This window comes from Triturus cristatus, chromosome 4_2 (genome assembly GCF_964204655.1).
Source record: "Triturus cristatus chromosome 4_2, aTriCri1.1, whole genome shotgun sequence".
NCBI classification, from domain to species: domain Eukaryota; kingdom Metazoa; phylum Chordata; class Amphibia; order Caudata; family Salamandridae; genus Triturus; species Triturus cristatus.
The window spans coordinates 362,855,201-362,880,409 of NC_140586.1; the positions used below are offsets into that span (position 1 = coordinate 362,855,201).

The following is a 25,209-nucleotide window of genomic DNA, read 5'->3' on the forward strand; positions in this document are numbered from 1 at the left end:
AGATTGGTGCATTCTGGGCTAACTAGATGCCACACTTCACAGGAAGTCGTCATCAGGCAGGAGAGGCACTGGAAGCCATTGCAGAGTTAGTTACCACATCCCATGTGCTTGTAATGGGCATAAATGTGGCAGCCCTGGCATCCAGACCTCAGATCACGTCTGTACTGGTGAGAATACAGAAGAAAGACTTCTCAGCAGTTCCCTGGAGCCAGTAAAGAGAGTCTGCAACAACGGCTGGGGCTACACCTGCTGCATCTTTGGCTTGTGAAGACGGGACTGCGCCTGTGGTGTCCCACTTGAGGAAAAGGCAACCCAGAGCCTCAGCAGAGAAGGTGACTCCAAGGGTCTGTCGGCTCATTCCCTGTTACAGCTACAGCGTCATAAAAACTGAGAAGCCTGCTCTTCAGACAGCCCAGTGCCAAGAAGCCTGACCGCCGGCAGATGCTGAGGTGCAGCCTGGTAGATCAAGTCCAACCTTTAAAAGTTGCACTTGAGTCTGCTTGACCCAGGAGAATTGTTGGAGTGCAGTTTGGTTGCCAAGCATGGAAGTTACTGCCAGTTAAAGAGAACCACTGGATTTGCTGTATTCGAAGACAAGTAAACTAATGGCAAAACTGGTTTTGTGCTGGACTTCACCCAGACTTGGTGGGACATTCACCCCTGAAGCCAAAGTTGTGCTCCCCTGCCAATGTTCGTGGACTAAGGGGTGGCCGCAGGTCCCTGTGACTGGCTTCCTGTCGGAGTTGGTTTCCCCAATAATGCCATTATAGCTGTTTTCAAGTAACTTGTCGTAGCGAACCCGAAACCGTGAGTTGCAGTAAATTTCAGTGATTTAGTGCGCTAAGTGAAATGCTGTGATTTGTTTCTTTAAAAATTCATATTTCCGGAACCTTGCGGTGGGTTTTTGTAGTTGGTGTCTAAAGACAAAAATATACCCAATAATTAAATATAAATCGGTGTGGGATTTTTAATGTGTTGCATTTTCGTCTTATTCAACTGTTTTGGTACTTCCTAATGTTTTACACTTGTTCCTTTGATAAAGCCTGACTGATCTGAGACACAGCTAGCCAGGACTGAGCTAAGGTTTTACAAATGAACCTGACTGGTCTCGACATGGAACTGTGCTTTTACTACACAGTTAGGAAGCACAACCACATCATAAAGTAAACCACTTTTCCCACAAAAATAAACCAAACAACCCCCTCCTTGTTCCCACGCAGCCAACTCAGTCTCCTCCACCCTTCAATTGCAAGACTCAAAACAGTCATTCAGAAGTAACTGGGCCACTTCTGAACCTTGTCTTACATTTCTCTTCATTATCTGACATAAATAGTAGGTTTGGTGATTTCATTAATCCAAGCAGTTTTTCAAGGTCCGCTTCATTATTGAACTTTCCAACGCCTCAGTATCAGGATGAGAAATCCAAGGTGAAAAGTTTCTTATGCAAACACGAATTTATTAGATATGGAAAATAAAGACAAGTCTTATTGGTGAGCAGAGCACATTCACAACTTGAAAGGCAGAGCCATTCACAATTCTGTACAGGTTTTTCTATTTGAATCTAACATAGGGTTGTCAGGGATGGGAGCTCACTGTGGTGAACTGTCGACAAGAAGCACATGGTTGCAGGAGAATTTCTTCTTGCACATCAATTGTTTAGACTGCTTGTTGTCGTCTTTGCAATACGACCCTTCAAAAGAATATAGGATTGTTGTTCAATTCTCCTTCAGATGGACAACCAAACCACAGTGAGACATACATTCATCATCTAGGTGGCACTTGTTCAAAGGTTCTTGCAGAGTAAGCCAAACAATTTTGGGAACACTGCCTGCTTCACCATGTTTCCTTCACAGCACAGTATATTCCATGCAGTCTGAATGCTGTAGCAGATTTGTATGCCAATCTAAGGAAATTCAACAACTGGCATCGTATTGTCATTTAAGGAAATCCAGCGACTGGCATCTTCACAGCCCCATCTTTCAAAGTCTTCACAATCGTTAAAGACTGTCCTCAGTAGATCTGTTCGCCTCCAGAATTAATGCTCAACTCGCTGATTTTAGGACTGAAAACTGCATCCAGCTGCCCAGAGAACAGATGCATTTCTTTGCCTATATAACAAGGGTCACCCTTAGCCATTTCCTCCTTTCATAATCATATTACATTGCCTTTTCAAGGACAGGAGAGAGTTGGGTCGAATTGTTTTAATTTCCCCTGTCTAGCCATGTATTGTATCCGGATCTTATTCTGATCTCAGGCTAACCTGGTCTATCCTAGTACTTTGGCAGAATTGTCGAAATTTCCTGGCCTTCTTGTACTAAAAGACTTCAAAAATCTGCTTGGGAATCTTGGCATCGGTGATGTATGGAATCGCACTTTGATCCCTTTGTGGCATGTCTCAGTTGTGGCAAATTTTTTGAGCTTTCCAGCCTCTTCAGGAAAGTTTTACTTAACAGCCAATATCCACAGATTAGCTATTTCTCTCTAGCATGTCATGATTGAAGGAAATCCCACTGGTGAACATCCTTGAAACAGGCATTTTTGAAAAGGAGTTAGGTAACGTATTCCTCCTTTATCGAAATATAAGATTTTATGGGATGTTAATCTGGAGTTAAATAGGTTTGATTCATGGCCCGATAGTGTAGCTTTGTCTTTAAGAAAGTGTGTCTGCAGGCCAACATCGTTATATTTAAAAAGAAGGATAAACCATCTGAGCTCCCGGGGTCCTATCGCCTGATCTCCCTTGTTAACTGTGACAGGAAAATCTACGCTAAAGTTCTTGCAAATCGATTAGGTAAAGTCATCACCTCTCTGGTCTCCCCAAGACAACACAGTTTTATACCTGGTAGAGGAACAGTGAATCATATTAGTAGGGTAGTGACCTTATTTGACATCGCACAGGCGGAGTCCAGGGACTTAGGATTGATTTTGCTTAACGCCGAAAAGCTTTCAATCGCGTTGCGTGGAATTTCCTTTGGGGGTGTTCTACAGCAGATGGGGTTCGTCCAGGGGTATATTGAGGCTCTGCTGGTTTATATCGATCTCCCATGGCAAAGATCTGCTCAATGGGGCTTGCATCTGAACCAATACAGATGTCTAGAGGTACACGTCAGGTGTGTCCCTGCTCCCCGCTGTTGTTCGCTCTGTACATTAACCCTTTTTTAAACATGTGGGAGAGGACCGCCCAGATTAAACCTTTTTTCGTTCGCAGGATCGTTTGTGTCCTTGCATATGCCGATGACACAGCGATTGTAAGATCTGATCCTGTCACAGCTGTACCTGAAATTGGACATTTGACACATGAGTTTGGCTCAGTCTCAGGTTATAAGCTGAACACGTCTAAAACTCAGATCCTCTGTACGAATCAAATCTTGTTTACTGATTCTAGAGTGGTTAATGAGGTTGCATATTTGGGTATCAAGATCCAAGTGCGTCTAAAAGAGTTGGTTGAGGTCAATTGGGGGGCTATTATCGGCAACGTTAAGCAATCACTGGAGAGGTGGGAGTGTTTGCACCTCTCCTTGGTAGGTAGATCTAATGTCCTTAAAAGGAACATACTGCCTAAAGCTCTGTATTTTTTAAGATCGGTTCCATTGGAACTATCTCGTGGACAACTTCAACATTTGCAATGACTTTGTGCCAGATTCTTGAGGGCCTCAGGAAAACCACGTAGAGCCACACGCTTCCTAGGGAAAGAGGTGGGTGGGCCGTCCCTGACTTTGCATCTTACTATTATGCGTGTATTTTATCAAATAAACGTATATTACTGACTGGAGAAGAGGTGAACAATTTGGCCGAGGCCCCTTCAAAATATCAAATGGTCTTGGGGACCGAGGATAAAAACTGTTTGTTTAAAAGAATAGATGGCAGATATTTTTTTTAAAGTGCTTTAAAATTTTGGGTGCAGTTTTTAAGGTGTGGAAAATAGTGCGAAAAAACCTGCAGTTGGGATACTACCATCAATTTTCTGGGATCAGGTGGTTGGTAGTTGGAGACTCAAAGGCATCAAACAAATTGGTGATTTTTATGAGGCTGGGGTCTGTGCTCCACTTTTTCAGGTTTGGCGGACAAATACCACCTACCTAAGAAACAATTTTAAAAAATATTGCAAATAAGGGATTTCTTAGGTAAACAGTTAACATTGATGATACCGCACAAGATATTAGAAGCTATCAGACGTCAGGAAAAAATAGGGGCTCTTTATAAAGTATTGCTAGCCTCTGGGTCGGATGATCTAGACAAGCATAATCTTAAGTGGGCAAATTGTCTGGGAGAACAGTCTGTGTCCCTAAAGAAGGCGATTGAAATCTTGTGGACATTTTTTTAGTGTCAAATCTAAAAGTCCAGCATTATAAAACATTGTTCAATTTGTACCACACCCCTGCAAAGATGAAGAATGGGGGGGAGGGAACTACGGTAAATGTTTTACGTGTGGTGCAGACAATGATGACATTGCCCATATATTCTATTCATCTGCTAAATTGGCTCTTTATATAGGATATATTGAAAGGTTTTTATCAGAGGTCATTGGAGTTGCTATAAAATCTCAGCCTCCATGATGGTGCTAGGGAAGATCTACGGCAAGGGAGGCCGATGCACATGGTTCGGTATTTAATTTTTATGGCCATGGCATTAGCACGGCTGTGTGCAGCGTCCACTTGGCAACAGCGGGAGGCACCATATTTCGAAATGTGGTGTGCCAGGTTTTATAGTACCTTTAATCTGGAGGTTAGTCTGTATTCTGCTAAAGTCCCAAGAAAGCAAAAACTTGGTTTGTATGTATGGGGGGCGATGATTGACCATATGACTGGTTGAAATTAATTTTTGTACAGAGGAATTAATTGAATTGCTCCTGTGCTCTGATTCAAAATATGTTTGTATTTATTTACGTTTTTGATACAGTGGATTTTAATTTAAAAAAAAATTAAAAAGGAGAGTGTGTCTGCAAAGCTAACAATGCTGTCAAGTCAGATATTGTTCAGGAGAGTTTCTAATATGAAACGCTGGATCTGTCGGAGACAGTATACCTTCTCTGGGTACTTCTTTTAATGTCCGTCGGCTGCGCTGCCACCTCTGGTGCAGGAAACCAGGGTTCGAGCCTCGAAGTCGCTTCCACATCCTGTGATTCTGGGCAAATCACTTAATCTCCCCGTGCCTGAATGTGTAATGTAAATACGGTGCTACGTAAAGCGCTCCAATACCTTCGTATATAAATATGCAACAAAAAAAAAAAATCTATGTTGTTCAATGTTAGTATGAGGTTCACATTTCGACTTTCAAAATGACTGCTCCCCAACTTCTTATTTTCTTTAGAGAATCCAATCATCCTGTTTCTTATTCTTCTCTTGCCAGATGGGTAAACACAGGATTAGTTACTTACCTGTAATCCTAGTTCTCATCCAGGTGTATACTCATCAAAGTCATAATCTATGAATAATCCCCGTCCACGTTCGGGATCCCGGAGCATATAGAAAATACATATATATATACATATATATGCATATGTGAAAACATATACATGCAGCCTAAAAATGTTTCAAACATGGCAATGCTGTAAATTACATAGGTTTGCATTGTAGTGCCCCCTAACCCATAAGGAAAAAAGGAAGCACCAAGCCAATTGTCACACAACAATGCTTTATTGCCATAAAGCAAACTTGTAATTGCAGGCACTTGCCTGTAGGCTGCAGTAGAGTATCAAGAAACAAAGAAAACTGACACCTTGCCTTTAAGGCATTAGAGTAAGGGGACCGTGCCTTTAAGACCTGCAGGAGACCCCTTGCTCCCATGATGCACCACAGGTGACAGTTAGGTCAGTTCTTTTTGACGGTGCACTCGCACCTGAGTAGATCTGCAATTAATAAACAATGCCTTGAGGAGAAAAAGCTCGTCCGGGGTGGTGGGAGGGTCGCTTATGACTTTGATGAGTATACCCCTGGATGAGAACTAGGATTACAGGTAAGTAACTAATCCCTCTCATCCAGGAGATACTCATCAATAGTCATAATCTATGAATAGAGTAGCAAGCCCATACCCAAAGTCTCGCGGACGAGCATTATAGCATTTAGAACATGCATTAACATCACATAAGCATAGCAATCATGCAAACAAATTCCTCAAAGAGGCCTGCCCCACCTGGGCGTCGGCCTGTGCGTCTGAATCTAGGCAATAATGGCGTGTAAAAAAGTATATATGGAGCGCCATGTAGCCGCTTTGCAAATTTCAGACATGGGAACGTTGCGAAGGAGAGCTAAAGTAGAAGCTTTCCCTCTAGTAGTGTGCTCTTGGTCTACCCTGTAGAACCTTGTGAGACAGCTGATAGGACAAGGCTATACATGAGACAATCCATCTAGAAATGGACCTCTTGGAGGCAGCCAGCCCGGTATTCGTTGGACCGTAATTAACAAAGAGCCTGTCAGACCTTCTAAGTGAAAGGGTCTTAGCAAGATAAAATTTCAATACCCTCCGGAGGTCAAGAGAATGTAAAGCTCTCTCCGGGGGAGTGGTTGGCTGAGGAAAGAAAGTGGGTAACGTAATAACCTGATTAATGTGGAAGTCCGAGACCACCTTGGGCAGGAAGCTCGGATGAGTACGTAGTACCACTCTATTAGCATGGAAAACAGTGTAAGGTTCCTTGCAGCAGATGGCCTGAATTTCACTCAACGGGCGGGCAGAAGTGATGGCTACTAAGAAGGCAGCCTTCCAAGTCAGATGCTGTAAGGATGCCTTATGAATAGGCTCGAAAGGAGCTCCCATTAACTTAGAGAGAACAATGTTGAGTTCCCAGGGAGGAGAAGGAGACCTCACTGGTGGAAATACTTTAAGCCCTTCTAGGAAATCTTTGACTACCGGCATCTGGAAGAATGAGGCCTGGGTAGGAGATTTTCTATAAGCTGTGATAGCAGCTAAGTGGACTCTAATGGAAGTATACTTTAAACCAGACTTTGCCAAGTGTAATAAATAGGGGAGAATAACCTTTTCTTGACCCCGGATCGGATCAAGGGCGTTATCTCTACACCAAATGTAGAACCTCTTCCACTTGAAGGCATAAGACTTCCTAGTGGAGGGCCTCTTTGCTTCTCGCAGAATGTTCATGCAGTCAGCAGGAAGATCTAAATGTCCGTACTGGATGAGTTCAGGAGCCATGCCGTCAAGCGAAGAGAGGGGAGGTTGGGATGGAACACTCTCCCCTGGTCAATCTCCGGTGTGGCAACTCTGACAACTGTAGTAGATCCGGATACCACAACTGACGGGGCCACTCCGGAGCTATCAGGATCATCCGCGTTCTGGTCCTGTAGAATTTCTGTATCACAGCTGGGATCAGAGGGAGAGGAGGAAAAGCGTATAGCTATGTCCGTGACCAGCTGATCAAAAGTGCGTTCCCTGAGATCCCTGTTGGGGGAACCTGGAGGCGAAGAGGGGGCATTTTTTGTTTGCGGCGTCTGCGAAAAGATCTATGTCCGGTACTCCCCACTGCCGGAAGATCTCTTGAGCGACGTCTTCGTTGAGCACCCAGTCGTGTGCTTCGACGAAGTCTCTGCTGAGGCCGTCTGCCTGGACGTTCAGGGTCCCTGGCAGGTGAACAGCGATGATCGAAAGGCCTCTCGCTAGTAGCCATCGCCAAATGGACTGAGCTTCCAGAGATAGGACTCGTGATCTGGTGCCTCCTTGCTTGTTCAGATAGAACATAGTTGTTGTGTTGTCTGTCTGAACCTGCACGTGGTTGGTTTGGAGGGACAGATACAGGGATTTGAGAGCTAGATGGACTGCTCGAAGCTCCAAGAAGTTTATGTGATAACTCTGTTCGGTATTGGACCAGAGACCTTGTACCTGAAGCTGGTCCATATGAGCACCCCAGCCCTGCATGGAGGCATCTGTGACCACTGTCTGTGTCGGAGGCGCCTGATGGAAGGGGACGCCGTGAAGTAGATGAGAGCGTTTCATCCACCATCTGATGGAGTCTTTGGCAGCTTGGTGAAGAGAGATGAGATCTTCCCAGCGGCCGGACCTCTGCGACCACTGATCCTCTAGCTCGTTGCAGAGGGTGCATGTGAAGACGTGCATTGGGCACAATGTAAATGCACAAAGCCATCGACCCCAGAAGTGAGGACACTTGCCTGGCTGTGGGAAATGCCGCATTGAGAAGTGTGTGGCATTTCTGAAGCATGGATGATAACCTTCTCCTCCGAAGGACACACGCTTGCCTTTGCGGAGTCCAGAGAGGCGCCCAAGTAGTGAATCCGCTGAGTGGGATTGAGGACCGACTTTTTGTATTTGACCTGTAATCCCAGCGACTGTAGGAGATTGAGGCAGAACGAGAGATGGCTCTGGAGTCGAACAGGAGTGGAAATCTTCAGGAGCCAATCGTCTAGATAGGGATAGACGAATATCTTCCGTTTGCGGAGGAAGGCAGCTACTACCGCCATGCAATTCGACATTTTCTGGCTCCTGAAAGCGGGGTCTGCTGGTTTTCTGAAGAATTAAAAAAATGTTCCAGTCAGAATGCCTGCTTTATTTAGGAAATGCCCTTCCTGTGGCAATAAGATGGCACTGGCGGATCCACACTTTGTGTGTATTGTGTGTTTACCAACTTCACACAATCCTGACCGGTGCCCCCACTGCCAGAAGTTTTCCAGGCGCACTCTGCGCGATAGAGAGCGCATTAAGCTGCATGCCCAGCCGGAGAAGGAAAGAAGCCGTCGTGAAGGCGACCATTCATCTTTAAAACCACCTTCTTCAGCTAGACAACCGCAGAAACGGCGACATACCACCTCTCCCTCACTCACGCGTAATGCGTAAAAGTCGATAGAAATAGTAGTTATTAGAATTTAACAGTTTTAGGACACTTCTGGAATAGCTAGGAAGTCGAGACTTGGAAACTAGACCCTAGGATAGTCAAAACCCTTGTCAGCACCGGAGTACTCAAGTTACCTAGCCCACGGGCTGCGGGTGCATAGGTGTGAACTCGCGTCGGGTTTCGTCGTTGACTCCTATGGCTGCCTGAAGGAAAGTTGCTGACAGGCAGTCAGTGAAGAGTGTCCGGTGGATCCCAAGGATGGAATCAAGAAGGAAGGATACCTGCAAGCAGAAGGGACAGAGTCTAGGTCACCAGCCAGGAGCCGGGAAGGAACCAGGAAGGAACCAGGCGATGTCGTGCAGGTGAAGAGGTGAAGCTTATCGCAGCAGCCACGAGTACCAGGAAGGAGGCGAGCTGTCCCACGAATGCTCTTGCTGTCGGCGGCGTCGATGTCGAGTTAGGACCCAACAAGCCTTGGCAAGCGGAACCCACGCGGAATGGAGGACTTGCTTCTGGTGCAGACCAGGAAGGTCTGGGGTGCTTCTCTTTCACAGAGGAGCAGGTGCCAGTCTGGAGGAGCCGGACCAGCAAGATGAAATCAAAGGTTCGTCGTCGCAGAGGTCACTAGCCAACGGGCCAGCAACCGGACAACACGTCGAGCAACTCAGGTGCAGAAGGGCCCCACGCAGAACACGTGAAGTGTGGGGAGCTGGTCTTCGTTGCAGATGGTGCTCGGGATGGGGGCTTCTCAATTCCCCAAGCACAGCCTCGAGGAAGCCTCAGAAGTCGCGCTAGTCAGTTACTAGCCACTTTTCCTAAAACGCCGGTCCCACGTCCCTCGTCGCCTCCACGGGTCTGTCCCTCGTAGGATCAGTCGCAAAGCAAGCAGCGGTCGCTGGATGGTGCCTGGTTGCCCAGGGTGGTCACTCCTTGGCCACAAGGGAGATTCTTCAGTCTTCTTCCTGAGGTCGAATGTCGAAGGTCCAGAGTTTCTGTTCAAGTTGCAGATTCAGGATAATCTAATCTTGCAGGGCTCAGCTACCTACTGATATACTGGGCTAGTGGGCTGGGCTACCTGCAAGGTCCCTCCTATGGGTGGGACCAGGAAGGGGGGTGGCTACACCCCCTTTGCTTTGTCCAGTTTCGCGCCAGAGCTGGGGCTGGAGTGCCCCAGCACCGGTTTGAACTGGACTATGCATGGAGCACCTTGTGTGCCCCAGGCATGTCTCATTCCTTTCAGCCCTCCCTGCCCCAATACACTAAAGTCTGTCTGGGGAGGTGCTAGCACCTCCCTAAGCAGGAAACCTATTGTCCAGGCCTCCCCGCTGCAGGAGGTCAGACTCGTGTCTGTGGCAGCAGCATCCATTTTGTGATGCTGAGGCTTTGGTCAGAGTTAAACAGCAAAGTAGGATTTTAACATGTCTCTCCCTCTAGAAGGGGGTATAATATCCTCATCACCAGAAATGGGATGGGGGTATTATTCCAAAGTGTTAGAGACCTTACACGACATGTTTTGATAAAGCCAAACCATAGTTACCATAACCGTTTAAGATTATAAGGCACTTTAAGAGTATATGGTAGGCTATATCATAGAACAGCTATAAGGACATGGTCCCGAAAGCTGCAGACAGGCTCAGCTCATGCTAGAGCCCCATCTCACATGTTACCAAGCACTCTGCCTCCAGGATTGTTAAGGCCTGCCATAGGAGTGGCTGATAGGTACACATGTGTCTATATATAAGGTAGGTATAGGACTACTACACCTAAGCAAGGGGTGTTTACACGACCTTGCCCCAGCTGAGTGATCAGCCAGTTGTGTCTGATTGGAAGGCCAGGCCAGGGGTGGCATAATACATGCTGCAGCCCCTGGGAGGCCTAGGGTACACCTATGCCCTGGGTACCTATGCCCTATGCCCTGGGTACCTTGCTTAGGTTTCTATGGTCATAAGACCTATCCCTATCTTTAGGAATGTTGCTGCCACCAGTGGGTCCTAGCCCACTTAACTTTTGCTCTCTGGCCAGAGCAAGCTTCATCTTGGCAAGGGCAAGTTCTTCCCTTTCAATCCTCAGATTGGCTTCCCTCATTCTGGCCTGATGCTCTTTTCTCTCTGGAGAAGTCATTCCCCTGTGAGAAGAGGCATTGGAGCTATTAGAGACATGGGAGTGGATAGATTCCCTTGAAGGGGATCTTCCTCTCCTGCTTCTCTGGTTAAGTCTACTTGAGGGTCTGAATGGGGGGACTCCAGTCAGACTCCCATGTAGGCTTAAGTTAGCCTGGCTAAGTCTCCCAACTTGGACCTGGCTGTCTACCTCATCTTCTGAAGTTCCTTCTGACTCATCTGTAGTGGGTAGACCCTCACCTGTACCTAGGGTACTAACCTGGGAGGCTCTCTGAGCATCATACTCCTCTAAGATCTCCACTAGTTGAATGAGGGTAGGGTTTGAACCCTGTTTTAACTTTCTGGAGGTACACAATTGTCTCATCTCCTGAAAAGTTAGGGTATCATATCTAGAGGGGATCTTTCTAGGATCTACCCCTCCTGAGAGAGAATTAACTTGCTCTCCTCTCAGAGACATGATCTAGTGAGGGTGTGGTGTGTGCACCTACCTACACTAGTTGTATCTACTAAACCTCTCTAGTAGTTGTAGTCAGGGTGTGCTAGGCCTTTCAACCTACAACAACTAAGTCCAGTAGGACTTAAGTATTTATAATCTATGTTATATGTACCTAACAATATCTATGTGATCTTTCAATTTAGTATCTCAAGATTACAATGGTATTAACAACAGCAAGCTCAGATCCCAACCGCTGCTCACCAATGTGAGAAGTTGGCCTGATATATGATGTCACTAATTCTAGTGTACACCTTGTATCAGTCAAACAACCCTTATGGTGATTGGTTGTAAAGTCAACCTTATAGACCAGCTATCCTAGTGGTAGCATGACAAGAGCAGTCTTAGGCTAAACTCTGTATGGCATGTGAAGCCAGCTGTTATACCATATGTAATCCCTTGAATACCAAATGAAAGGACACCACAACAGATATATATAAAAATAGAATGTATTTATTCTAGTCAAACCCTCAGCACTCTTTGAGATTCGAGGGAAGTACAACACAGTCTTATTCAAGCATACATTAAGTCACACAGGTAAGTAATACAGTTAGGCCCTAGGGGCCACGCAAACCATATACTAAGTAAGTGGTATAAGAACCACTGTCACGAACACAGGATAGGCCTAGGCAATCGCTGGGGCTACACTATACTACCAAAAGTTAGGAAGTGGGCGGCCCACGGGATTCAGGTGCAGAGTGGAAACACTCACGCGTAATGCGTAAAAGTCGATAGAAATAGTAGTTATTAGAATTTAACAGTTTTAGGACACTTCTGGAATAGCTAGGAAGTCGAGACTTGGAAACTAGACCCTAGGATAGTCAATACCATTGTATGCGGGTGCATAGGTGTGAACTCGCGTCGGGTTTCGTCGTTGACTCCTATGGATGCCTGAAGGAAAGTTGCTGACAGGCAGTCAGTGAAGAGTGTCCGGTGGATCCCAAGGATGGAATCAAGAAGGAAGGATACCTGCAAGCAGAAGGGACAGAGTCTAGGTCACCAGCCAGGAGCCGGGAAGGAACCAGGAAGGAACCAGGCGATGTCGTGCAGATGCAGGTGAAGCGGTGAAGCTTGTCGCAGCAGCCACGGGTACCAGGAGATGTCGAGGACGACCAGGGCCAGGAGGTGAGCTGTCCCACGAAGGCTCTTGCTGTCGGCGGCGTTGATGTCGAGTTAGGACCCAACAAGCCTTGGCAAGCGGAACCCACGCAGAATGGAGGACTTGCTTCTGGTGCAGACCAGGAAGGTCTGGGGTGCTTCTCTTTCACAGAGGAGCGGGTGCCAGTCTGGAGGAGCCGGACCAGCAAGATGAAATCAAAGGTTCGTCGTCGCAGAGGTCACTAGCCAACGGGCCAGCAACCGGACAACACGTCGAGCAACTCAGGTGCAGAAGGGCCCCACGCAGAACACATGAAGTGTGGGGAGCTGGTCTTCGTTGCAGATGGTGCTCGGGATGGGGGCTTTTCAATTCCCCAAGCACAGCCTCGAGGAAGCCTCAGAAGTCGCCCTAGTCAGTTACTAGCCACTTTTCCCAAATCGCCGGTCCCACGTCCCTCGTCGCCTCCACGGGTCTCAGCTTTGCTGTCGAGGTGGATCTGGTTCAGAGGTGTCTGGAAGTCTCGGCGCTAGTCAGTCTCTGCAGTCGTCCCTCGTAGGGTCAGTCGCAAAGCAAGCAGCGGTCGCTGGATGGTGCCTGGTTGCCCAGGGTGGTCACTCCTTGGCCACAAGGGAGATTCTTCAGTCTTCTTCCTGAGGTCGAATGTCGAAGGTCCAGAGTTTCTGTTCAAGTTGCAGATTCAGGATAATCTAATCTTGCAGGGCTCAGCTACCTACTGATATACTGGGCTAGTGGGATGGGCTACCTGCAAGGTCCCTCCTATGGGTGGGACCAGGAAGGGGGGTGGCTACACCCCCTTTGCTTTGTCCAGTTTCGCGCCAGAGCTGGGGCTGGAGTGCCCCAGCACCGGTTTGAACTGGACTATGCATGGAGCACCTTGTGTGCCCCAGGCATGTCTCATTCCTTTCAGACCTCCCTGCCCCAATACACTAAAGTCTGTCAGGGGAGGTGCTAGCACCTCCCCAAGCAGGAAACCTATTGTCCAGGCCTCCCTGGCTGGGAGGGCTCCCCGCTGCAGGAGGTCAGACTTGTGTCTGTGGCAGCAGCATCCATTTTGTGATGCTGAGGCTTTGGTCAGAGTTAAACAGCAAAGTAGGATTTTAACATGTCTCTCCCTCTAGAAGGGGGGAATAATATCCTCATCACCAGAAATGGTATGGGGGTATTATTCCAAAGTGTTAGACACCTTACACGACATGTTTTGATAAAGCCAAACCATAGTTACCATAACCGTTTAAGATTATAAGGCACTTTAAGAGTATATGGTAGGCTATATCATAGAACAGCTATAAGGACATGGTTCCGAAAGCTGCAGACAGGCTCAGCTCATGCTAGAGCACCATCTCACATGTTACCAAGCACTCTGCCTCCAGGATTGTTAAGGCCTGCCATAGGAGCGGCTGATAGGTACATGTGTCTATATATAAGGTAGGTATAGGAATACTACACCTAAGCAAGGGGCGATTGCACGACCTTGCCCCAGCTGAGTGATCAGCCAGTTGTGTCTGATTGGAAGGCCAGGCCAGGGGTGGCATAATACATGCTGCAGCCCCTGGGAGGCCTAGGGTACACCTATGCCCTGGGTACCTAGGGTACACTGTACAGGGTCCAATAAGGTGATCCTTACCAATTGGGTATGTACCTAGGGTACATGGAGTCCATTTTAAAGAGAGAGCAGACAGCCTGAGACCCTGAATGGCAGGATCTAAGGCCAACTAAGTCGAAAAACCAGCTAGACACTAAGCAAAAAGTTGGGGGTAACCATAGTCAGATATCCACCTTCCTACAATGGGATGCATGCTGTTTGACTGTATGCGGACGATCTGCTACCGTATGTGCGTGATCTCCAGGATATCCCTACGACTATAGCGGACACGCTCAGGGACTTTGAGAAAGTGTCTGGGCTTCGGGTGAACTGGGAAAAATCGGGAGTTTATCCATTTAGCGAACATACCGTGAAGACGGGTGTGCCCATAAATGGCTCCACTCTCGAGCGGTACCCCACTACATTCCGTTATCTTGGCATCTTCATATATCTGTCACCCGCCAACATACTGGAAGGAAACCTAACCAGAGCTATCTCAGCTGTCAGGGCCCAGGTGCAATTTTGGAAGTCACTCCCGGTGAATGTCATGAGTCACATCACTTTGATAAAGATGCTAATACTACCAAAACTATTATACTATTTTTCGAACCTCCCGATCTATGTCCCGACTAAAATCTTCCATGAACTGGAACGTATGTTCCGCGACTTGATCTGGAACAAAGGCAGACCCCGAGTTGCATTTTGGAAGATGTGCGCCCTCACTAGTCAAGGAGGACTGGCAGGCTCAAACATGTAGTTATACTATCTAGCGGCAGTTACAATGGGTGACGAGGTGGTTAAGTGGCAGGGGGCTAGAAGATACAGCAACCTTGCAACAGCCATGGACACAATCTCAGATTTATCACCTGTTCCACCCCATTGCTAAGCATCCACGCCCATCTCAGACACATCTGGATTTGGCGCATAAATGCTACAAGAGGAGCTTATACCTCACTCGTGCAGTCACCCCCTACGCCCCGATACTGCCTCTCACGGGGACACCCAGAGGAAGGGCAGGCACCTCCGAAGGGATTCTTACACACTGGCATAAAGCGGGAGTAGACACCCTGGGCGACCTCTATGCAGACGGCTCCCTTCTCTCATTTGAGGCGCTGGTAGAGGACCATGCCTTACCTCCAGGGGCAATTTCTCCTGCACACTTCTATTACAAGATCTCTACCGGCAACACACCTGCTGCTGCAGTACTTACACATAATGCGTGCAGGGTCACACATAGTACACTGGTTGGTGGAAGCTCTACTTACACACACGCTGAAGCCCATGCTGAGTCTTCGCACACGATGGGAGACAACCGTGGACGGAGAGCGAGTGGGGCGCTGCCCTTGCGGGCTCCTCAAACATACAGAGGAGCTCAAAATTCAAACTAATACAAACATACATAATACAGAGAGCATATCTCTCGCCCGATAATATAAATAGGTATATCAACATTGCCATTTCAGGGTGCCCGCGATGTCAGCAGATAAACGCAAACCTTTTACACATGCTCTGGTCCTGCCCCTCCCTTCAAATCTACTGACCACAGTAACAGCGGCACTTTCAAACTGCACTGACGTGCCCCTACCGTGCACGTGGGGGGTTTGTATTCTGGGTCTATATGCCCAAGAATAAAGTCATCTCTCGGTTTAGAGACCTGGGACTGATAGTGGGGTAGAGGTGGAAACAAAATGCCCCCCTGTCCTACCCCTTCCCCCCCCCCCCCCCCCCCGGAAATAGTCAGTTGGGAAAAATCACTTACGGTATGGGCAAAGGCAGATAGTAAAACACTTCACAGGGAGGAAACTGCAGGGCTCCGCAAGTACCCGATAGCCCAACACTGGGACACCATCCTTACAGCATTCACACAAGGGAACAATCATGACGGCGGCAGCGCCCCTCCCAAACGCAGCAAACACAAATACCAAAGCCCCAAGTCAATGTGCACACGTCACCTAATATCTAAACTGTGTCCTATAAAGTAACGCACTAATGGCCTGAACCCGCTGCCGTATGCATACCTGAGTCTCCAACCAGCCACCTGAGACGCCAGGCTCTTAACTGTATGCACGAGTCAAGTGCCACCCTGGCGAGTTACCATAATATGCATGTACAGGATGTACATATCCAGGCCCAGCTGCAATACGTTCTTGATGGCAGTTTGTTTAGCAAGTTATTATTTTAGTAGATTGAAATATATATATCTTATTGGCATATCTCGCAGACTTATTAGTTTCCTACAGAGGTGTCCATATATCTATAGCCTCCAAGTGTTTATTATTGTACAATCCAAGTGATAATTGAATGCAACCATGTCTGGTGCGACTGCATATTTCACAGACTCTACCATTTGTACACAAAGGAAAGAAGTGACGCAGAACAGCATAGAAGTTGTATACAACTGTACATTTTAATAATAGGAATGTAGAGACATATACATGCATGTTCTGTAAATGTAATTATGCTACGGACCTCAGCTACATGTCCTCTTTCATGACGCCTGTCTGTACTGTATGTATACGGTTTTGAACGACCTCAGAATGTTAAAAAACTTCACAAAATTCAATAAAAAATTACGGAGCGGACTGTATACATCTAGCGTGGGGTTGCTCTGCTGTATCCAGTTTCTGGTGAAGGGTAGTGAAGGTTCTTAATGACATGACACTTAAAAAATTGATTGTACGCCTGAGCTGTGTTTATTAGGGCTTTTAAAAGGAACTAAATTGTGCAATCGGCATATTGTGGCTATAGGCACCTTGTTTGCCAAACGTCCTCTTGCAATGCATTGGAACACTAGCGCAGTGCCTACCTTGGGTAAGACCTTGTTTTCTGCAGGGAACAAATGACCGTCTACGCTGAGGAGCTACCAGTGGCCTCTAGGCCTAAGGACTTTTGGGCGCCACTCACTATGTACCTGTTGGAGAACCCTGACCCGATATAAGTGACTGTGATTAAGTTAGACACCGGGGACGCAAACTGCTGCAAGATCTGTGAAGTCTCACTGCCATTTATTGTAACACATGTGGTATATTGTGCTTTTTACCTGAACTGCCTTTGGGTCTGTTGGGACAAGGGTGGGAGGGGTTGGTTGGGGATAAAATAGATAAAAGGAAGTATTGCTGTACATCATGTGGCTCTCTTATCACTGTTGCATTACGATTGTGACTCTTGCCATTGTAAGTATCCAGCAATTTAATAAATAAAGTTTTTAAAAAAACAGGTGATACTGATGGTTCCGATTATGAGGCCCATTCTACTGAGGGGACTACGGCATTTAATTCTTTCTCCATGGGCATTATATTAAAGGACATTCTGAGAGTATCCAGTTAATTGTCAATTTCTACTTTAATTTTTTTTTTTATCATAAACCAAATCTGGCTCTACTTCTAATATGCTTTAAAAGAGCATAATATGAGCCTTCGGTCTTTCAATAAAATTGGACTTTTCAAATTTCTTAATGATGGAATGTCTTAATTTTACTAAATATATGAAGGAGAGTATTATGCTACCACTATCTTTCTGTGCTTGTTTTACTTCTATTGTTGGTAATGCCCTCCCTGGCCTTTGTGTGTCATTTTCTTTCTTCTTCCAAGCCACCACAACTACAGTTTTGCAGTCTGCTCAATTATTAGTCTCAAGATGGGGATTTACTTAGTGCCTTTCTGCTTATCTTCATTAGTTTCTTCTTCATTGTGATGTTTTACCACAATCTTGTAAAGTTTCAGGTTCAAGAAAAAGGAAGGGAGAATGCTGCACATACTACTTATACCTTAGAGTATATACTACCTGAGTGAGACAATTATTGTAGTTCTTGGCCAAGGGCATTGTAGTTTTGGGTTTAGGGCCGCAGATTTTATTCCTCTTTTCTTTTCTCTGGTTGATGAATGTAAAAGTTAGAATGTAAGGCATATTATAAGTCTCTGAGCCTTGAATAAAATTAGGGCTTACCATCAGTAAAAATTCCAGATTACGTGCCTATCAATAGAGTTGTACTAATTTAGTTTACAATTCATTGTTTCCTATGCGCTATGATAAAACTATATTATACACTTGAACTTAAAGAGGCCTTTTTGCCTGTACAAGAGATAATTGCAAATTTCAGTAGAAAGGATAAAGCTTGTGTATATATGCGTCATTTGGATAGCACAAACCTAATTGAAAGGCAGCAAAACACTGCACATAGGCAGAGACAAAAACACAATCAACAAGAGATTGTAGGAGTACATGGGTTAACCCCCTTAACTGTTTTTCCCATTTCTAGTTGGAATATCAAATTCTGCTTTTTACAAGGTAGCAATTCGTTTCTTTAGCTGACAAGGTCATATTTACCTCAGGCTATGGACTTGTCACTTTCTTCCTAGGCAAACTATTGAAGCTGTAGCTCTAAGAGCTTTCCCTAAAATGAGGCAGCTAGGAAACCCTGCTACAACCAACATTTGGACTGTAACCAACGACTGCATTTCAATGAGAAGAAACACAGTGCTATAAACATTGTACTAAACATATATAAATGAATTCCTCATTCAATACAAACACTTACAAATCTTATTTTTTCTTTGAGCTCGTAATCAATGGTCCCACCAGGCCCTTTCTGTGCCAGAGAAACCTTTGCCTCTTCCTCCAACTGCAAACAAAATAAACAATCATCAGTTAGGTAATCCTTCAATGCAAATCGTTCAAAATGCAGACTAGTTTAAATTCAAGAGAATTATCATACTAGGACACAACTGGAAAGTTTAACTACGAAAAGTGCCACTCGAATTTTAATGAACCACAACTTAAAAGTGATCATCTTTTTACATTGACATTACCACTTTGCTAGTATTCCTTGTCTTAATCCTTTAACATTGAGTGTGAGTTAGCTACACTCTTATGACTCAATTTCCTGAAAACTCTCTAAGAAAGGGTATGGGCAGAAATGTTGATGAACTCTGCTTTTTTAATGATCTTTATTGGTAATTTAATCTGATCAATAAAATAACAACAGCAAGACACCATCTCTATACTCCCCCACAAGTACAGCAGTTACACCTAGTAATGAGGATCATTATACAAAGCAATGGTGCTAACTTATCAGTTGTAGGCAGAATGTCATATTATGTCTCATCAATGTCCAGCCACCCTCTGCAGTCCGCTCCCTCCCATTCATTATCTAGTCTTAACTAGGCACAGCCACTCTCCAGTCTCCCAATAACATGTGATACAACCAGCCATGGGTCAGCTATTGCCTACCAAGGACCCAGTGCCCCCAACAATGCCATCCTCATCGATCTGACCATGCAAAAAGGTTAGGAGCATATCCGCCCTGTATGACAAAACCACTTCTGCCCCATCATTCCTTCGCACTCTTTTCAATCACACTTCCTTCCCCAGCACTGATTTGCTGAGCTGCGTCACGTACACCAAAGCGCCATCCGTATACATAGATCCCACATGCCGACTCGTACACCGCAAGGCTCCATCTCTTGTCGTAGTCAGCCCTAACGGTTCCATCCCTATTGCAAACAAGAGGGGCAACAACAAGCATCCCTGCCTAGTTCCCCTTTTAACTCTCCAGCTGTAGTATGTTTGGCCGCCTGAGAGAACTTGTGCGGTTGGGTTCTTATATAGAAGTCATACCAACAAAGCCAAATAACACGAAAGCCAATTTCTCTAAGGACCTCAAACATATACTCCCACCATAGGGAATCAACCGTTTTTTTAATATCAAGCTCAACTGGGGCACAATCATCTTGGATCTGTTAGACTGAGGCCATCACATTGCCAAGACACCAAATATTCATGAGTGCATTGAGGGCCCGGGATAAAGCTGCATTAGTCTCCGTATACCAGAGCCCCTATTCTGGGCAGCAGGGGCTTCACCAACGTTTAGGCAAAATCTTTTGGGTCTACACTTAACTGGGACAACGGGTGCTGCACATTTAGCTCCTTCGGGTCTTTATCGGGCTTTTGCACCATTACAACGGTAGCCTCTAACAGAGTCTGGTAAGCAATGCCTGTCTTTCACCTCTAAGTAGACTTCTAGGAGCATGTCTACCAGGAATACGGTGTACAAATTCAGAGGAGAGGCCATCCACATCAGGGGGTCTTAACCATGGGCAACATTCGAATCGCGGCCATCACCTCCTCCCTTGATATTTGTAGTTACAGTGCCTCAGTATCCATCTGGGGAGCCGTGGAAGCCGGAGGGGCTCCGGAAATATCCTGATCGTTGACAGGTCAGGCGGGTCCGGTTGCACATAGTAGCGAGTAAGATAGTCTGCCAGTGTGTCATTTATAGCGGACTGCATCACCACACAAAATTTTATACAAGTGAGGTAGGGGTTTCCTGTAGAAGCAGCCATGCCAGGGGCCTCCCTGACACATCCCCTCTCCCTGTGCAGAGTTTACTTGTAGTCCCTAAAGTTGTGCCTGTCTAGTGTGTTCCATGTTTCAGCTATTTCCCTACGAAGGGCCAGTCTTGCCTCCGTCTGTCCGCCCTGCCCCTCTCTGGTGCCTGAAGGTGTGCCAGTTGGGTATTCTGCGCCAGGGTGCGATACAGATGTTGCTTGAAACCATATGCGGTAGACATGCAATCTCTACGAAGGACAACCTTTGGCGCCTCCCATTCCACTGAAAAGTCTCTGTGGAGTCACAATTATCATCTAGGTACCCATCCAGGCCAACCTTGATTGCCAACTGGAAGACCGCATCAGTAAGGGCCTTCGGGCGAAGCCATCAAGCCAGTATCCACGCTCGAGGACCGAAACTGGGGGCCAGTAGGGAAATGTGAGAGGAATCTAATTAAGTACCTGGCCTCTTGCACTTGAGGGCTGCTCCACAAGACACCAATACGGTCCAGTTGGCTGTATGTGTTAAGTGTGATTAAATGGCATAAATATTGCTTGTTCGTGTGGTGTAGAACACACCAGATATCAACTCAATTCAACTGCTCCATGACTTCAAGCAATGGAGCACTCATTTCAGGCTTAGTATGATGTCTGGGTGGGGGCCTGTCCAAGTCGCCATCTTAAACACAATTAAAGTCACCAGCTCATATCAGTGGCAAGTCAATGTTTAGGAGAATGAGATGAGAAAGCATGTTAAAAACTCCTTGTCCTCTATGTTGTGTGCATACGAGTTTAAAGGAACAGCCCCACCCCCCCACCTAACAGACCATAGACTATGATACAGAGTCCCTAATATCCGCTGTGGATTGCCTGTGCTGAAAATGAATCACTGGGGCCACCCAAATGGTAACTCCCCTGGCATACATTGAGTACGTAGAGAAGAATGTTTGCCCACGCTTACTTCTTCCTCATTTTACCAACCTCTTCCTCAATCAAATGTGTCTCCTGTAACGTGGCAATCCCTATCCCATGCCGCCTCGGATTGGCATGTGCCTGGAACCGTTTCTTATATGCATCAATTGCACGGACATTCAGAGTGGCTATCCATATTGTGTTCTCGAGTGCTGTAGCCATTCCCAAAACAAAAGGTAAGCCGTAGTCAGGGACACAGCCCTCAACGACCTCCAGGGCCAGGCGAGGACTGTGGTCTAGTCAGACAGCTCACTGTCTGTTACATCTGCTACACCAGGTATGGGCAAAGCGTAAATGAATACTATTCAATTTCCCTTCCCTCACCCCGGGTAAACACTCTGCCATCCAATTAACTGGGGCCTTCTCATCTCACCCCAAACCACTGTGAGAGTTCAGTATAACATAACTAATGCTCACCTAAATAAACAAGTAACTTACCTTCGGTAATGCCTTATCTGGTAGAGACTATCTAGCCGCAGATTCCTTACCTTAGAGTTAGCCAAAGGATGTCAGACTGAATCTGGAACGTTTTCGTGAGCAGGACCCCTGTTCGGCGGTAGGTGTTGTCATTCAGCTCTGCGAGGCCTCGTCAGCATCATACGCACCAGAGGTGACGCGCACTGTGCCTATATAGGCGCCACCCCGGTGCGCTGATGTCAGTTACTATTCGTGACTTTCCACACCAGAAAAACAGAGCCAAGAAGCACCCTGACCACTGGTGTGGAACACTAGGGCCCTGAAAGGGGAAAACCCTGTCCCTAGAAATCCGTTTGTGGTGAGGCTGTGTGGGTTGGTCAGGAACCTGCGGTTAGATAAATTCTCTACTAGACATGGCGTTACATGAAGGTAAGTAACTTGTTCATCTGATAGAGACTCCTAGCCGTAGATTCCTTATCAAGCAATACCTTCCTGAAGGTGGGTCTGCGGACCAATTTCCCATGAGGAAGTCCTGCAGGACAGAACGGGCAAAATGCCCATCCCTACGGATCTGACTGTCCAGGTAGCAATGTTTGGTAAACGTGTGCAAGGAAGCTGACCTTGCTGCCTGGCAAATGTCCAGGACCAGAACTGCTAACGCATTGGTTGCAGCTTTAGCTCTGGTCGTACAAAGCACCAGTATGTCTGGGTAGATGTTCAGGTAAGGAGGATTGGATAACAATGCCTAAAGCTCACTGACCCTCTGGGCAGATGTTATAGCCACAAGAAAGTACATCTTGATGGAAAGAAGCATGAGTGGACAATTGTACAGAGGCTCGAAGGCAGCCACCATAAGGAAAGTGAGGATGAGATTGAAGTCCCACTGCGGCATAATAAAATGAGAAGGTGGGAATAAATGCAGTAAACATTTCAGAAACCTATTTAAAAATAGAAATCTTTAAGGGGGATGGCTTGTCAGGCAACAGTGGAAAAGCAGAGTTAGCAGAAAGATAGCCTTTAAGAGTGCCCAAAGCAGAGTCTTGCTGGGCAAGAGAGAGAATGAAAAGAAGAACCTGAGAAAGAGGGACAGAAAGGGGATCGATCTGTCTGTCTGTACACCATGTCACAAATTTCCATCAACGACAGGCGTCTACTGTCTTGGTGGAGGGACAACTGTCTGTCAAGAAAATGTCACACACTTCAGGTGGAAGGTCGAAAGCGGTCAACTGTCCCTGCTCAATCTTCACACAAGAAGGCAGAGCATAGACAGCTTGGGTGTGGAACCCTACCTTGCTGCTGCAACAGAAGCTCCTCCAGAAGAAGCAGCCTGATTGGAGGACCGATGGCCATAGTCAACAGCTCGGTATACAAGACTCTCCGTGTCACAGGGATGACTTGGGTCCGATCGTTCCTGATCTCCTTGAGAACTCTGGGCAGGAGCGGTATTGGGAGAAAGGCTTACAGAAGGCCTGAGCGCTACTCAAGATGAAAAGCGTCTCAGGAGGCGCCTTGGAATCTCCAGCACACAAAACTGCTGACATTGAACGTTCTTGTTGGTGGTGAAACAGATCTAACCAAAGCTCCAGATGAAGACACCATTCGTGATCTGCTAGGCATCTTTGGCTGAGTTTGCCCACTCTGGCGATTAGCGAGCTAGCCAGATGTTGAACCACCAGGGACATGCAGTGATGTTCCAGCCATGTCCAGAGATGCAGGGCTTCTTGACAAAGGGTCCATGACCCCACCCACCTTGTTTGTTGCAGTACCACATGGCGGTGGTGTTGTCCATGAACACTTGGACTAGCCTTCCCTTGTTGGAGGGCAGAAATGCTTTCAATGCCAGCCGGATCGCTCGGTGCTCCAACAGGTTGATGTAGAGTCCGGATTCCGCCGCAGACCAGAGGCCTCTGATATCCCCCTCTCCAAGATGGCCGCCCCATCATAGGAGTGACGCATTTTTCACTACCATCATATCTGGTTGGGGAAGGGAGATGGGTCTGCCGCTGAACCAATCACAGTTCGCTAACCACCACTGTAGATCTTATGCAGTTCCCTCAAAAATCTGGACCATGCCGGAGAGATTCCCCTGATGATGCGCCCACTGGAATTTCAGGTCCCACTGCAGAGCCCACATATGCTAGCGGGCACGTGTCACACGCAGAATGCAGGAAGCCATGAGGCCCAGCAGCCGCAGAGTCAATCTCACCGAAATCTGGGATAGAAGCTGAAACATCAGTATTATAGCCTGGATATCCCAGACTCGCCGTTCGGGAGGATAGGCCCAAAACTGCACCGTGTCCAGAACTGAAATGAAGCGTCAGAGAGGCAGTTTGGTGCGACTTCGGCAAGTTGATAGTGCACCCCAGCAAGTGCAAGAGGTCCACCGTAGTCTGGAGGAGGGAAACGACAGCCTGGGACGTGCCCGCCTTCAACAGCCAGTCATCGAGATAGGGAAGACTGGCACCCCTAATCTCTGCAGATGAGCTGCAACCACCGCCATCACCTTGTTTAACACCCAAGGGGAGCTGGTGAGGGCCAAAGGGAAGCACAGAAAAACTGAAAATGCTTGTGGCCCCCCCGTGAACCGCAGGTAATGCTTTTGGGCAGGCAGGACGGGGATATGAAAGTAAGCGTCCCACGCTACCATCCGAGGGCAGACAGACCCTGAGCTAGCTTGAGTATTTTGAACTGAGGAGGGCGGCCAAGGTCCTGGACCTTAGCTTGCCCTTGGTGGACTAACGTCTTGACAGAAGTGCTTCAGCTGAGAGTGTCCTCCTCATAACCACTTCTCCCGTTTAACTAATCACTTACTGATGTCCTGCTTGGGACCTGGTCCAGGCCCAACACGGGGGCTCCTGTGAACAGGATAGTAACCCACTGCCCTGCTCTAGGGGACCCTAAATTCCTCACAGAACACTCTACCATGAAGAGCTTGGTGGTCCAAGCCTCCACTTCCTATGTAAATCCTGGTGTATTCTTCACCGCACCACCAGATCGGGAATGCAAGAGGCTGGACAACGTAGGCCAGAAAAAAATTTCTTCCACCAGGCTGGCATTGCGTGAACACCGCATTCCTTTTGGGCCGCTATTCCCACACTCTGTGGGATACAGTTGCACAGGTGCTGCCAACGGTTCCGTAGGAGGCCCAAGCCGTGCTCTCCCAGCTGTTACCCACGGGAGGGATGCAGCTAAGTTCACCACTAGACTGGACTACACCGACTCACTATGCAGAGCGGTTTCACCGACAGTGGCCCTCCTATAATTTAGTGTGTGTGTTGCACCGGCGAAGTTTATCTTATCTGTGTTGCCCTGTTCGCAGCTGGCCCTCCACAGGCCGGCTCAACGCCCGTACCATGACTAACAGGCCCTGCATTCAGAGGATCCT

General features: G+C 47.0%; 1 protein-coding gene across 9 annotated transcripts in view; it reads right to left on the reverse strand.

Annotated features, from left to right (window-relative positions):
- TDRD5 (tudor domain containing 5) overlaps positions 1 to 25,209 on the reverse strand; it is a 1,318,580-nt gene that overhangs the window by 872,516 nt on the left and 420,855 nt on the right. For all 9 annotated transcript variants that reach the window (XM_085601794.1, XM_085601799.1, XM_085601798.1 and 6 more), the window contains exon 5: positions 18,647 to 18,730. In XM_085601794.1, coding sequence (XP_085457920.1) covers positions 18,647 to 18,730 — 84 coding nt within the window. The remainder of the gene's footprint in view (positions 1 to 18,646; positions 18,731 to 25,209) is intronic.